Source organism: Nycticebus coucang, chromosome 14 (genome assembly GCF_027406575.1).
Source record: "Nycticebus coucang isolate mNycCou1 chromosome 14, mNycCou1.pri, whole genome shotgun sequence".
Classification (NCBI taxonomy): domain Eukaryota; kingdom Metazoa; phylum Chordata; class Mammalia; order Primates; family Lorisidae; genus Nycticebus; species Nycticebus coucang.
The window spans coordinates 13,288,839-13,304,131 of NC_069793.1; the positions used below are offsets into that span (position 1 = coordinate 13,288,839).

General features: G+C 38.9%; 1 protein-coding gene across 2 annotated transcripts in view; it reads left to right on the forward strand.

Moving 5' to 3' along the window:
- PATL1 (PAT1 homolog 1, processing body mRNA decay factor) overlaps positions 1 to 14,993 on the forward strand; it is a 32,980-nt gene extending 17,987 nt beyond the window's left edge. For both annotated transcript variants that reach the window (XM_053561665.1, XM_053561664.1), the window contains 10 exons: positions 264 to 444; positions 1,276 to 1,399; positions 1,860 to 1,957; positions 2,611 to 2,670; positions 3,984 to 4,132; positions 5,731 to 5,890; positions 10,366 to 10,521; positions 12,681 to 12,772; positions 12,861 to 13,010; positions 13,335 to 14,993. In XM_053561665.1, the coding sequence (XP_053417640.1) occupies positions 264 to 444; positions 1,276 to 1,399; positions 1,860 to 1,957; positions 2,611 to 2,670; positions 3,984 to 4,132; positions 5,731 to 5,890; positions 10,366 to 10,521; positions 12,681 to 12,772; positions 12,861 to 13,010; positions 13,335 to 13,356 (1,192 nt within the window). In that variant the 3' untranslated portion in view covers positions 13,357 to 14,993. The remainder of the gene's footprint in view (positions 1 to 263; positions 445 to 1,275; positions 1,400 to 1,859; positions 1,958 to 2,610; positions 2,671 to 3,983; positions 4,133 to 5,730; positions 5,891 to 10,365; positions 10,522 to 12,680; positions 12,773 to 12,860; positions 13,011 to 13,334) is intronic.
- The last annotated feature ends 300 nt before the right edge of the window (positions 14,994 to 15,293 follow it).

Consider the following 15,293-nt stretch of genomic DNA (forward strand, 5'->3'; position numbering starts at 1 on the left):
TCCAAGGTGCTGAACCAAGCTTTTGATTTGTTGTCTTAGTGGAGAAAACAATTTTTATCATAGGGTTATTATAGGGCTTATCCTAAAGTCCATGGGTGAAAGTGCTTAGCATATAGTAAAATACTCAGACCTTAGTTTTATTTCTTTGGTTAGTATTCATAGCTCTCCCCCCTTTCTTTTTTAATTGGTGTGGTTTAATCATGTTTTGTTAAAAGGCATAATTAACACACCCACTTAGAGCGATTTCGGCATATGTTTTTCAGTCAGCATCGGAATCTCAATGGTGCAGGAGATAGAGGAAGTCACCGGAGCAGTCACCAGGATCATCTCCGAAAGGATCCATATGCCAATCTCATGTTGCAGCGTGAAAAGGACTGGGTCTCTAAAATCCAGATGATGCAACTGCAAAGCACTGATCCCTACCTGGATGATTTTTATTACCAGGTACTGTGCTGGTTATGAGGATAGTTACGAGGATAACAGATTGATCCCTTATGCTGGTGAACATACTCATTTAAATATCACTAGACTTAAATGTTGGTAGAATTTTCTGTTGAGGTGGTTTTCAAGTAGATCAGAATTGACAAAGCAAATTCTATTCTGTTTTCGAGCTAGATACTTAGCCTTTTCATTAAGGTTTGCTTATGGCTTTTCCTCCATGTGTATAGCAGCTCTCAGACCAATGTTTTCAAATCCCTTTGACATCAATAATCTGGTTCTTTCAATTAAGAATACAGGCAGTTCTAACGTCATTTCCAGACCATGCATGGTGGCTCAAGCCTGTAATCCTAGCACTCTGGGAGGCTGAGGCAGGCAGATCACTTGAGCTCAGGAGTTTGAGACCAGCCTGAGCAACAGCAAGACCCCGTCTTTAAAAAAAATAGCCAGGCACTGTGGCAGGCGCTTGTAGTCCCAGCTACTTGAGAGGCTGAAGCAAGAGAATCACTCGAGCTCAAGAGTTTGAGGTTGCTGTGAGCTATGACACCACTCCACTCACCCACAGGGCAACTGAGTGAGACTATCTCCAAAAAAATTAATTAATTAATTAATTAAAAATAAAGATATTTCCATTGATGATTGACTTGTTTGAAAGCTGGGATTTTTTTAATAAAGTAAATTACAGTAGTCTAACAAAACAAAAATCAGAGATCAGTACATTTCTAGAGTAACAGTGTTACTATCACTGGTATAAATTATTATTTCAATTCTATAATGGTATAAAACAGCCATGTTCTGTGCTTGTGTTGCAACTGAAATATTTTTCTCATGTGGTAGAATTACTTTGAAAAACTGGAGAAATTGTCAGCTGCTGAAGAAATGCAAGGTGACGGCCCTAAAAAGGAGCGCACTAAGCTCATCACCCCTCAGGTGGCCAAACTGGAGCATGCCTATAAGCCAGGTAAGGTTCTCATCCCTAGGCCCATAATAAGAGAAATTTTAGATGCTGCTGAAGTGGTAAAACACAGACAATTATCTATGTGTATAGATAGAGATGTTTGAAAATGATTTAAAAAGTATCATTTTTTAATAAATGCAAAGATCAGCCTTTAGTCAAGCATGGAGTTAATGGTTTGACAGATGACCTTTAGGTCCTTTTCTACAAGAGATTTCATAATTTCTCAAGCCTATTATAATTTTTAATACCTCTAGAATAGATGAAGGAGAAATACTTTAGATTTTTATTTTGATAATTATTGCAACAACAAAAAAGAGAAAGGATAACTTTTGATAAGGGATTGCTTCAGTTTTTGTAACAAATTAGACTACGAGTAAAGAACAGAGAAAAGTAAAGATCTATGAACACTGCCTGCCGTTCCATTGCTCAGTTTTATTTTGTTGGAAATGTTTTGTCTTTGCAGTGCAGTTTGAGGGCTCTTTGGGAAAGCTCACTGTCTCTAGTGTGAATAATCCCCGAAAAATGATTGATGCTGTTGTGACATCTCGGAGTGAGGATGATGTAAGTGTCAGCAGAATTGTGTTTAAGAACATCTGGGTTGTCACCACTTCTTTTGGGGTCACTATGGAAAAGATCAGATGTGGGAAAGTTCTTCGTAGTCTAACTGGAGCTTCCCACCACATATCACGGCATTCTAGTTTTCTACAGATGTGCTGAGATACTGGGGCCTGGAGAAACAGGCATCTCTGGACAGGGTAACTCTACCTACAAAAGTTATCTATTTACTCCAGTTTGTTGTCTTAAAAAATTACTATATTCTATATGTTTTAAGATTTTCTTTGTTTGTTTTTTTGTTGTTGTTGCAGTTTGGCCAGGGCCAGATTTGAACCCGCTACCCTCTGTATATGGGGCCAGCACCCTACTCACTGAGCCACAGGCGCTGCCCGGGTTTTTTTGTTCGTTTGTTTTTTAAGATTTTCTTATTTCTTCACTCTCTAATGCATTCTTTAATTACCTTTTGCCTATCTGTGAATTCAGTTTAATAGTTTGTTCAGTTAACTCTGCGTGTGACCTTTGTCCACACTAGTGTTGTTTGAGATTATTAACTTTCAAAGAATAAATTTTCTTCTCAAACTTTTCACAAATGAACCTGCACATTAAATTCTTTTTAACAGAGGTAAAGAGTTTATACTGAATAGTCTTGTCTTTTTTAGGAGACAAAAGAAAAACAGGTTCGAGACAAGAGAAGAAAAACCCTTGTCATAATTGAGAAAGTAAGTTTTAGAATCTGTTGCTGAGTTTTAAGTAAAGAACTGTCTCAGATGTATGTGTACACAAGAACTGGAAAAAAGAGCAATTTGTGATTTTAATAATTGAATATATTTTTGTTAAGTGTCTGTTGTGTACCAGAGAACCCTAGAAAGGATGTAGGTATACTTTTCCTATGGCATCAGCATCATGGAAAAAACACTACAGTTAAAGTTAGAGGTACTGGATTTTTGTCCAAGCTTATTCAGTTAATAGCTGAGTGTCTTTAGGCAGCGCACTTTTCTAAGCTTGATAAAATGGGAATGAGAGTTTACATTGTCACACCTATGAATTTTCAATTAAGTCAGTTCATAGCTGTTTATTGGGCACTCCCTGGGTGCTGGGCACTATTCTAGGTAGTGAGACAAATGATTAAATATATGTAATTGGTTCGTAAAGAGTAAATACCACATTGCAAGGCTATAGACCATACTGATTAGGAGTACAGACTCTAGAAACAGGTGGCAAATTTCCATTTCTAATAGAGTCTGGGACTTGAAGCAAGTTATTTAACCTTTCTATACTGTTCTCAGTTTTTTCGTCTGTGAAAATGGAGATGTAATAGTATTTGGGGTTGTGGTGAGTATTTGGTGAATGAGTACATGCAAAGTGCTTAGAACAGTGGCTGACACCTAGTAGTAAAATTAACTGTTACTGTTTTTGTAAATATAAGGTATTTCTTATGGCAATAATACAGATGATTATAAATTGCAGTGCTGTTGCTGCTAGAAGATTTGGAAAGTATAATTATTTTACTATCTTTACCTGCTAGATTAGAGGTCAGAAAGATACAAAGAAATATGCTTTAACAGGATCTTTTAAATTATTGTATTATATTTTTCTGCATTTAAAAGAGTAGTGGCTTGGTTCCTATAGCACAGTGGTTACTGCGTCAGCCATATACACCCAGGCTGGTGAGTTCGAACCCAGCCCGGGCAAGCTAAAGAACAATGACAACTGCAACAGAAAAATAGCTAGGCATTGTGGCGGGCGCCTGTAGTCTCAGCTACTTGGGAGGCTGAGGCAAGAGAATTGCTTAAGCCCAAGAGTTTGTTGTTGCTGTGAGCCATGATGTCATGGCACTCTACCAAGAGTGACATAATGGACTCTGTCCCCCCCCAAAAAAGTACCATTTTTTAAAAAATTCAGTTTTACTATGGTGACTTTTCATTCTTTTGTTTTTTTTTTTTTTGTCTAGTAGTCTAAACTGTGAAGTCTGTCTAATACTCTGTGAACTTGACATAGCGTGCTGTGTCCTGCTTTGTGTCTCCCTTCTTAGACATTTAGTTTACTCCTTGATGTAGAGGATTATGAAAGGCGTTATCTCCTAAGTCTAGAAGAAGAGCGACCTGCCTTGGTGGAGGAGAGAAAGCACAAAATTTGTAGCATGTATGACAACTTAAGGGGGAAATTTCCTGGACAAGAGAGGTAAGTATTGTGTGCTTTGAGGACAACATGAGACCAACTAGATTCCTTCCTTTGCCAAACTTATTAGTACACATTTGTGCCTTTTAGATGCCCTTCCCTACCATCTCTGTAAGTTCAGAATCTATCCCTTTGGCTTAAATTAACTCAAATGTCACTTCATATAAAATGTTGTATAATCTTTCCCAGCCAGGGGAAAAAAATCTGAATTCATTCTACAAATACATATTCAGTACCTTGTAGGAACTGTGATGGGTGCTGGAGATACAAAGAGGAACATTATTGGGTTTTTGTTTTCGAGCTTACATATTATACCTGGTTTATGACTACTAACATATTCAACCTTGTAAACCTTATGTATTTGCTTTTATACTAAATGAGAAGTGTAAACAAATTTAAGCTCTTTAACAATCTTCTCTGTATCTCTTATAATTTCTTACCCATTATCTGCAACAGAATCTTGATAATGGTAATTGTTCTATAAATCCTAAATACTTACTTGATGAATGAATGAGGACTCCATCTCCTAAGCACTCCCTTTCCCTTTGCCCATTTAAGAGAATTGCTTTTTTCCCTAAACTAGAGCTTACACAAAGCAGAAAATAAAACCATCCCATTTTCAGCACACTTTTCTGGAGTTGGGCTAATAGGGGACTGGATGAACTAAAATATAGTTGATACATAGAATGTTTTGCAGCCATTAAAACGTATGTAGTTGAAGGGCAGCACCTGTGGCTCAGTGAGTGGGGCACCAGCCCCACATACTGATATTGGTGGGTTCAGGCCCAGCCCCAGCTAAACTGCAACAAAAAATCGCCGGGCGTTGTGGAAGGCGCCTGTAGTCTCAACTGTTGGGAGGCTGAGGCAAGAGAATCACCTAAGCCCAACAAGAGCTGGAGGTTGCTGTGAGCTGTGACGCCAAGCACTCCACAGAGGGCGACTGAGTGAAACTCTTGTCTCTAAAGCTAAAAAAAAAAAAAGAAGTATGTAGTTGAAGCATATTTATTAACATGGACAAGTGTTCACAAGAAGTTGTTGAGCGGGCGGTGCCTGTGGCTCAGTGAGTAGGGTGCCGGCCCCATATACCAAGGGTGGCGGGTTCGAACAAGGCCCCAGCCAAACTGCAACAAAAAAATAGCCAGGACTTGTGGCAGGTGCCTGTATTCCCAGCTACTCAGGAGGCTGAGGCAAGAGAATCACCTAAGCCCAAGAACTGGAGGTTGCTGTGAGCTGTGATGCCATGGCACTCTACCAAGGATGACAAAGCGAGACTCTGCCTCTGAAAAAAAAAGAAGTTGAGTAAAAAAACATCAAGTTACAAAGTGATAATGAATTCTTCAGGCTTGTTTTTTTTTTGAAAGAAAAATATATAATACACAGCGAAAAGGCTCTTCAAAATGACTGAGATGATGAAATTCTTTTTGCTTATATATATTTATTTTTTTCCCGCCCCCAACTGCCTGCCCCTCACCGTATTTTTTAGATAATTGCTCTGTTAATCATGTGATATTGTATGGTTACTTAAAAGTTAATAAAGGAAAAGAATACATATATATATATTGTTCTTGCGGACCTAAGTTAGTGTTTTTCTTCCTTCACAGGCCAAGTGATGACCACTTTGTACAGATCATGTGTATCCGAAAAGGGAAGAGAATGGTAGCCCGTATTCTTCCTTTCCTCTCCACAGAGCAAGCAGCTGACATTCTCATGACAACAGCCAGGAACCTCCCTTTCCTTATCAAGAAGGATGCACAAGATGAGGTGAACATAATGTGGAACATCTTTCCTTTGGGTCTTTACAGTCGATAAAATTTCTAGAATCCAAACTTCTTTTCCTTCCCTCTTCCCTTCTGTGTTTGTTTAATCTTTGGCAGTATGATTAGATTATTTAAAGCAAAACCTTAAGTACCCTAGGCCAAAATTTTTAATCCTGTGTTGATTGAACAGACCTTGTTTCTAAACATAAAGAAAGCAATAATTCTGTCTTACTTGACATAGTCATGAAGCTATATTCTGTATCATAATTACGTGGGAAACAGATAATTCAGTTCTACCTTAAACTGCTGAATCAGAATTTACAAAAGGATCGTGGTCTCTGTATCTTTACAAGGTCTGCAGCTGAATCTGATGTTCTCTGAAGTTTGAAAACTTTCTAGTCTGAGTTACTTTGCTTTATATAAAATATCCCTCATTGGGCCGGGTGCGGTGGCTCACACATGTAATCCTAGCCCTCTTGGAGGTCGAGGTGGGTGGATTGCCTGAGCTTAAGGATTTGAGACCAGCCTGAGCAAGAGTGAGACCCCATCTCTAAAAATAGCTGGGTGTTGTGGTGGGTACCTGTAGTCCCAGCTACTTCGGAGGCTGAGGCAAGAGAATCTCTTGAGCCCAAGAGTTTGAGGTTGTTGTAAGCTATGATGCTACGGTACTCTACTGAGTGTGACAAAGTGAGGCTCTGTCTCAAAAAAAAAAAAAAAAAAGTCCCTCACTAGACTGTTATCACTAGCTTAACATTAGCTGCTAGGCTTAGTTGAATATTGCCCCACTGGAATCAGACCAATCCTTTAAATAATTTTTATTGTGACTTAAACTAGACTGGAATTTGAAACATGGTTATCAAGTTTACAAGTTAATTCTTGAATAGAGTTTCTCTCTGCTTAACCCTGTCACTTGAAAGATTAGTAAACTTTAGAATAGAAGTTCAAAACAAGAAAATGACAAGCAAGAATAGGACAAAGGATTGGTGTTACTGAATATGAGATTCAGAATAATAAAATGTAGACAGTAACTACTATTATAGACTAGAAGTTAAGTAATAACTACCTGGGTAGTTAGAAAACAAAAGGTGCTAGGACACCTTTAGTGCTATGCCATGAATAAGTTAGAAATTATTCCTTCTGTAGACCCTTGAAATTTTAGCATCTAGGCAGGAAATGAATGAGAAGTTTGGTTCTCATTGGAAAAAAGTGAAATGTGAAAAATACTTCAAAAATATTCTGTAAATGAAAAATAAATTGGAGAATAATGTAAGGATTTGAGGTTACCCTAGAAATAACAAGATTAGACTCAAAAAGTAACAGCTACCTTGGACCACATAAATTGTATACAATGAGGCATGTGTAAGCTCATCAGTGGAAAAAAGTTTGAACGAGGTTTATTCACTCAGCGTATGGTTTTGAATACTTCCATGTCCCAGGCACTATTTTATATCCTAGAAACGTAGCACCTGGTGCATGGTGCTAAAAGATAGGAATGCAGATACCTGCTTTCATGGAGCTTACCTGCTAGTGAGAAGACCTTGTCGATTGAGTTTCTGTCTATATACATGAATGAGTAATAGACTTCATTTTTAAATACCATTTTCTTGGGTCTGAAGTATGAAATTGTATAAGATATCCTGGAATATCTTTTTCTCTAAGAAAGCAAGGAAACTAATAGATTATTAGGATTCTGTCTAAAAGATGCAAACCAACTTAAAATAAAAGGGTCTTATTGGCCAAAAGTGGGACAGTTTGCATCAGAAAGAAAAATTACAGAATGGATTGAAATATATCAATTATATTTAATGAGTTAATAATGACACTAAAAGTATATTGGTGACCTTTGGAAATCATTATTATTAGTATTCTGAAAATAGGTAAATAAAGGGAAAGAATCAAGCATTTATCCTGCCTTTCCATTACCACCAAATGTCATGATAATTAGAGTGTTCTTTGTAGAAGAAATTCAGCTAGAATTTCTAGAAGAAAAATAATAAAACTAGAAAATAATTTCTAACCCATTTTTTCAAACCCTAATGGAAAAATAGTCCCTCAATCTGGACCTTACTAGCTACTAAAAGCATTAGGTAGAAAGTGGATGGAGAACTTCACAGTGGTTGGAGGCCAGCAATACCTGAACCCACTGGCGCGCTGCGAATGCCACTGAGAGCAGGAAAACCAAGCACTATGTGCTGCTTGACGTAACGCAGGAGAAAGCGCAGAGCTCTATTCAGCTCTGTTCATGAAGTTTTATCGCATGCCCCTCTCACTTCCCATTGAACCTGAATCTAATCAAAACTGCAGTTCTTCTAACTATAAGTTTGTAGGGAAAACAGGATGACAAAACCTAAGGGACACCACACAGATACAGTTAGCTAGATCCAAACTACTGGATACCGTTTCTCCAACAAATGAGAAAAGGAGTTTGGCAGTGGCAAAGGACTGTTAAGGATTTTCAGAAGCCTTCCCAGACAAATGCAATGAGTATCTTATTTTAATCAATAAAACAAATAGACTACTAAAGGTTGTTTTTGTTTGTTTGTTTGTTTGTTTTTGAGGTAGAGTCTCATTTCATCACCCTCAGTAGAATGCTGTGACATAGCTCACAGCAACCTCAAACTCTTGGACTTAAATGATTTTCTTGCCTCAGCCTCATGAGTAGCTGGGACTACAGGTACCTGCCACAATGCCTGGCTGTTTTTAGAGATGAGGTCTCACTCTGACTCATGCTGGTCTCAAACCTGTGAGCGCAGGCAGTCCACCCGCTTCAGCCTCCCAAGTGCTAGGATTACAGGGATGAGCCATTGTGTCTTGGCCTAAAAGATATTTTTGAGACAATTGGAGAAACTTGAATTTGGAGTAAGATATTAGATAATATTTTAAAAATTAGCAAGGCACAGTAGCTCAAGGTGGGAAGGTCGCTTTAGCTAAGGAGTTTGAGACCAGCTGAGCAAGAGTACACCCTGCTTCTACTAAAAATAGAAAAATTAGCCAGGCATGTGCCTATAGTCCCAGCTACTAGGAAGAGTGAAGCAGGAGAATCTTTTTTTTTTTTTGTAGAGACAGAGTCTCACCTTATCGCCCTTGGTAGAGTGCCATGGCGTCACACAGCTCACAGCATCCTCCAACTCCAGGGCCCAGGCGATTCTCCCGCCTCAGCCTCCCGAGTAGCTGGGACCACAGGCGCCCGCCACAACACCGGCTATTTTTTTGTTGCAGTTTGGCCAGGGCCGGGTTTGAACCCGACACCCTCGGTATATGGGTCCGGCGCCCTACTCACTGAGCCACAGGCGCCGCCCGAGGCAGGAGAATCTTGAGCCCAGCAGTTTGAGCTTGCTGTGAGCTATGATGACATCACTACAGTTTACCCAGGATAACAGAGCAAGATTCTGTCTCAAAAATAAATAATTTTAAAAGTTGTTATTTTGACAGGTGTGATACTGTGAGAGATTTTGTTAGAGACACAAAGTAATTTTGGATGATATGATATAGAAGGAACATACATTTAACAAGTTTGTCAAAATGTTGATAATTTGTTCAGGTTGGGTACGTGAAAATTATTATTCTGTTCTTTGTACTTTAATGTGTGTTTTAAATGTTCATTATAAAAGCTTAGTTTATTTAGAGTAGAAAACCACAAAAAATGTTCTTCTCTGTGTCCTTGGATACTATTTAAAGTAAAACCAACCATCACTTTTTATACCATGGGCATTGGAATGCATGGAAGCACTCTTAATTTCCTTTTATGTGTTATAACATAGTTATTTATATTAATAGCTTTGTATTTTGTCTTTCCAGTTTGGACCAAATGCTAAAAGAAATGAATGACTAGAAGGCTAGAATTCAGCAGCCTTGCGGGTCTGGTTCTAGTTCCTAACTTTGTGACCCCGAACACTTGAGTTTCTGATCACTTAGCTTCTCTAAAAATTGTGTAATCATTTCTCTATTTCCTCATTGAATAGTATAAAAATAAGATAGAATTGAGTCTGAATATAGTTCTCAATAATTCTGTCGCACTATGAATTTAACTTATCTTCGAGTGCTTCTCACAATATTTTGAAATCACCAGTTTACCTACATCTTCCCCACTGTACTTAAGATCTGTGAGGGTCTATGTCCCATTTATCTTTTTTTTTTTTTTTTAAGCCCACAGTGTCTGACACTTTGTGGGTATTTAAATATTTGTGGAATAAGGTAAAATATTGATGATTTTAGCATGCTTCTAGGTATGTATTTGGAAATGATTTTATACCCCCAGCTTACACAGAGTGGTGGCATTTCCAGTGCAAATTGAGATGAAAAAGTTTTCAGTAGATACCTTAAAATTCGTGGTTAAGACTGTAGTCATATTTGCTAGGCTGATCACCTCATTTTTCTTAAATCTTGCTTTAAATGGCTGAGTATACGACTGAGCATGCTTCTAGAGGGTAACTGAAGTAACAGTTGCCAGGATGTAATGCTTTTATGATTTTTTTGTAGGTGCTGCCATGCTTACTGAGTCCCTTCTCTCTTCTCCTCTATCATCTTCCATCAGTGACTGTCACCAGCCTTCTGCAACAGCTAATGAACCTACCTCAAAGTGCAGCTGCACCAGCACCCTCCAGTCCTCACCTCACTGCTGTGCTCCAGAACAAGGTAGTCTTGCCCTTTTATGCCCCTGAATTTGTAAGGTGTTTAAATTTGAGTTACAGATAAAAATAAAGCTTTTAGTAACAGAGGCTAGAAATAACAGTGGTGTGAATAAAATAGGACTCTATCTATCTCAAGTGAAATAAATCTGGTATAGAAACTCTACTGTGTCATTGGAGATCCAGGTTCTTTTAGTTTTTTGCCCCTGCTTTTCTTAGCAGTAGCGTCCATATTCATGATAACCTCATGGTCCAGGATGGTTGGGGGATTCAAGACCTGTCTTTACATGCCCAGAGCAGTGTAAGTGTGGAGGCCAAAAGTTATGGATTAGCTCTCTGTTCTTTTGGAGGCCAAAAGTTATGGATTAGCTCTCTATTGGAACCTTTCTGGGAATTCTAACCCACAACTTCTACTTTATGTCAGTGGCCAGACATAGTCCTATGGCCACACCTAACTGCAGGGAAGGCTGACAGATACCTTTACGTTCACATGATGGTCACTACATATAAAATCTGATAATGAGGAGGAAGGTATATTAGGTAGGCAGTTTGTAGTCTGTGTCATAAGACTGTTATAAATAGTAGAATCTTCCATTTTATATTTCATTGGTGTCAGGTTAAAAAATGCAAAGATTCTGGAAGAAAGAGCATGAGTTTTTAAAAGACCAGGTTTTAGTCCTTGCCTGCCACTTTCTAGCTTTGTGTCCATAGATAGGAAACTGGCTCTGCAGAGCAAAATGATCAGATTATCCAGGATTGTCCTGGTATGTAGAGGTCAGCTATATAGTGCCTGCTGTATAGGCAGTTCTATGTCCACTAGAGATGAAAAGTAGTCTCAAAGCCTCTTTCTCCCTTGCCAAACCTGCTAAAGCATGACTGAAGGACAGGGCGTCAGATGTAGACAAGGGGACAGTGCCTCAGGGCACACAGGGTTGAGTTTTGGAGCAGTCAGGGATGCCTTCCTGTTATTTGATCTCTTTGAATCAATTCTGGTAAAGGCAGTGGTGCTTTTTTCCTGACAATAACATGAAGGGAAATTTTGTGGAAAGGCAGGGTCATCTGTCCTCTATGAGGTGAACTCCAAAAGATAGGATGGATTCCCAAATATTGCCAGCCTTCCTTTCTGATCCCTCATAGTTGTGATTCATATATTTAACTTGGTCCTTCTTGTCCCTATGTGTTTTTTCATTCTTTGTCCTTTCAGACTGTTTGCTACGTATACTGCCCCCTGAAAAAAACCAGTTTTTGTATATTTCAGTCTCTAAAGCATAGTGGTGAATTTTAATAATCATGATATGGGGAATACATCAGTTTAATCCTCTCTATTTTTTAGATCTTTATTAAAACATCCTCTTTAAGTGTTTGTTTCTAGATAGGCATGTCCTTTTATAAAAAAAAATTCTCTTTATACTATGTATTTCAGTTACCCTGCTCTGTACATTTTTCTGTGGTTCTTAACACTTTTTTTCTTAATTCAAAATACCTTATTCCATTAATTTTTTTTTTTTAGACAGAGTCTCAAGCTATCTTCCCCTGGGTAGAGTGCTGTGGGGTCATAGCTCACAGCAACCTCTTAACTCTGGCTCAAGCGATCCTCTTGCCTCAGTTTTTCTATTTTTAGTAGAGATGGTGTCTCACTTTTGCTCAGGCTAGTCTCGAACTCCTGAGCTAAAGCAGTCCACCTGCCTTGGCCTCCCAGAGTGCTAGGATTACAGGCATGAGCCACCACGCACACCACCCATGTAATATTTTTTACATTTTTTTTCTTTGACTTTTACTTTCCGTATCAAAGTTTGTCTTCATTTGACTTTCTTTTTTAATCCATTTTGGTTCTTATAAATGTGAGAAAAGCCAAATCTTTCTACATTATCTGCAGCAGAGGAAAAAAATCATCTTTTCACCTCAGGGTGGGAAATAGGGAGGCCTGTTGGGACACCATGACTTTCCATAGGCTGTTTGGTTGCAGCTGGGCCAGAAATGAAAGCCTGGAGAAGGAGGCAGCCTTTTCCACTCATGTTTGCCTAATCTTTACCTGATTTCATAGAAAAGTACAGCAGCCAAGTCACTTTGATTTAGTGCTGTTCCCCATCTAATGCTAGGATCCCCTCAGCAGTGGTGGAGGAGGTTTAGAGGCCATGTTGAGTTTGATTCCCTCTTTTTTTGTAGTTTGGCCTGTCACTGCTCCTCATCCTCCTGAGCCGTGGAGAAGACCTACAGAGTTCAGACTCTGCCACAGAATCAATGCAAAATAATCAGTGGTCAGTACAGACTGTTTCTTCTCTCAAGTTATTTTAAGTAATCTTTTAATTTTTTTATCTCATATTGTTAATGGTTTTCCTTTACCAGGACAGAGGTGATGTTCATGGCAACCCGAGAACTTCTACGGATTCCCCAAGCAGCCCTGGCCAAGCCAATCTCTATACCCACAAACCTAGTATCCCTCTTTTCTCGCTATGTTGACCGGCAGAAACTGAACTTGCTGGAGACAAAACTGCAGTAAGTTTGGAACAGGAGAGTTCCACATCTCACTAAAGTTGGCACTTTAGAAGTTATGATTGGGAGGGTGCAGGGGGAGGGGAAATAAAACTGAATTTAATGGAAGAGATTGATATTTATTAACTATTTGTGTATGTACTAGATATAAAACACTGTACTGGGTGCAGAAGTGCCCTCATAGAAGTTGACTACATGCTAAGGGTAAAGAAATATCTCGGGTGTCCTATCAGAATTCTTAACAAGTATGTAACTTCAACGAAAAAGATGCCTTCTGTTTTAACTCATTTATACAAACAAGTTTCCTTTCTCTCTTTATATCCGTAGGCTAGTTCAGGGGATACGATAAAAGATCTCCAAATGTGTCCTGTACCTCCTTTTGGCTGCCACCTGCACTGCTGCCATCACCAATGGAGTGTTTTTAATGAGGGAGGGAAGGTAGCTTATTCCCCAAAGCAAAGTCTGATGGGATCGATTCCTGTTTCGGGGTTGTCTCTAAATGCCAGATATTTTCCCCACCGCTCTGTGAAATTTGGCTGGGTGATACTTCTGCTGGTTTGTTCTTTACATTCTATGTTAAAATTCTGCATGTCCTACTTTTAGTCAATTTTGCATTTTCTTTGCCCTAGAGACACAAATATAATCTCTCCCTCTATCCCACCACCATTATTCCAGTTCAAAGTAGATTATAGCCTGCCAAAGTATTCCTTCCCTCATCCTATTGAAGTCTTTTTTTTCATTGCCCCACATTAATATGACTAGGAGAGCCAATTAAATAGAAATCAAGATATAGAAACATATACACACTCAAACCCTATGCATACATTTATGTGGCCTTCAGAGGGTCCTTAAAGAATGAGTTTTAGATTGAAAACTATTTAGTTGACTTATACCTCCTCTAAACACAAACCAGATGATGTGTTTTTAATTGGTTTCTATTCCATTTTGTAATTATTGAGTTCTACTTGTTTTAAATATAAATACAGGGTATCCAGCACATTTAATGAAATCAGAACTCTTAATTGGCTGGTGCCCAGCTCTACACTAAGTCCTTTTTCTCCTTCCCACCTGTATTTCCTTTGTTTCTGTCCACCTTAGCGGAAACAGCACACAGATACACCTTTTCCTACTATAACTACAGTGTACTTGAACCTGTCCCGTCAAGTGCATTCAAGATCACCCAGAATGATCCTCACTCACAGCCTGCTTTGGGCAGTGTTGCCTTTTGCACACTCGCCCTGTCTTCCTGAGACTTCTTCAGTAAGCCATGCTGTACTTCTCTCTTCCCCATTTTTATTTGGTGTCATGGGTAGAAACCTCCAAATGTAACTGTGGATGCTCAGTTCGGCCTCCTTCAGAGTCTCTGCACCAGGGCAAAACTGCTGTCCTTGCTGTTTCATCTCACCAGGTCCCGTTCCCAGGCAGCCTGGGGCCTGGGTTTGAATACTAGCGGGCACAGCCTGCCATGATTTTTTTCCACTCACCCCTGTCCTATTCAGCAATCATCCAAGATAAGGGGTTTTAATTCCTAGAGATTACAGCCCTGAAGAAAATTAAATCTGATTAATTTGACATGACCGTCCTTATCTCCTTTCTGCTGTCCTTACCTTTTTGAATGTAGTGGGGGGGGGGACAGGTTATGATATTTAACAAGAATAAAATTTTGCACATACATGTACAACAGAAAGATTCTCTGTTCTGACCAGCTGTCTTTGTTCACGGTCTCCATTTCTTCCCATCCTGTAAGTCCCAGGCTCCACCAGCTGTTTCCCAATGACATTATCTAGCTTCCCTCTACCATTATCTACTGACGGTTCCACTGCGCGCCTTTCCTACCTTCCCTTCACAAGTGATCAAGTGGATACTTGATTATTATTTCTTCCTTACTGTGCATTATCTTTTTTGTTTGGTTCTAATTAATAAAAATAAAAGTTTCTAAATTTACATTTTTATAGGGTATTGTAAATAAAAACAAATTGTATACTTGATGAAAATGCGTGCCTACCTTTCTGCTTTCTTATTACTTCTGAACATAATTTTCAATGTGTTTTTAGCACATTCAGATTGACTGGCAAACCTCTTGATGTTGGAGATTGTAGGGATATTATTACCTAATATTTTTACCTTTTTAATTTTGTGTGAGGAAGGCAGATAAATATTTTTATATGTTAACTTTCCCTTAAAAACCTATCATGCTTTCAGTCCTCCTCCCTCCATTTTAACTACAAGGTGGAATTACAGATTGTGGCAGATATACTGGAGTTCATCTGTAGTGTGTACTGTACT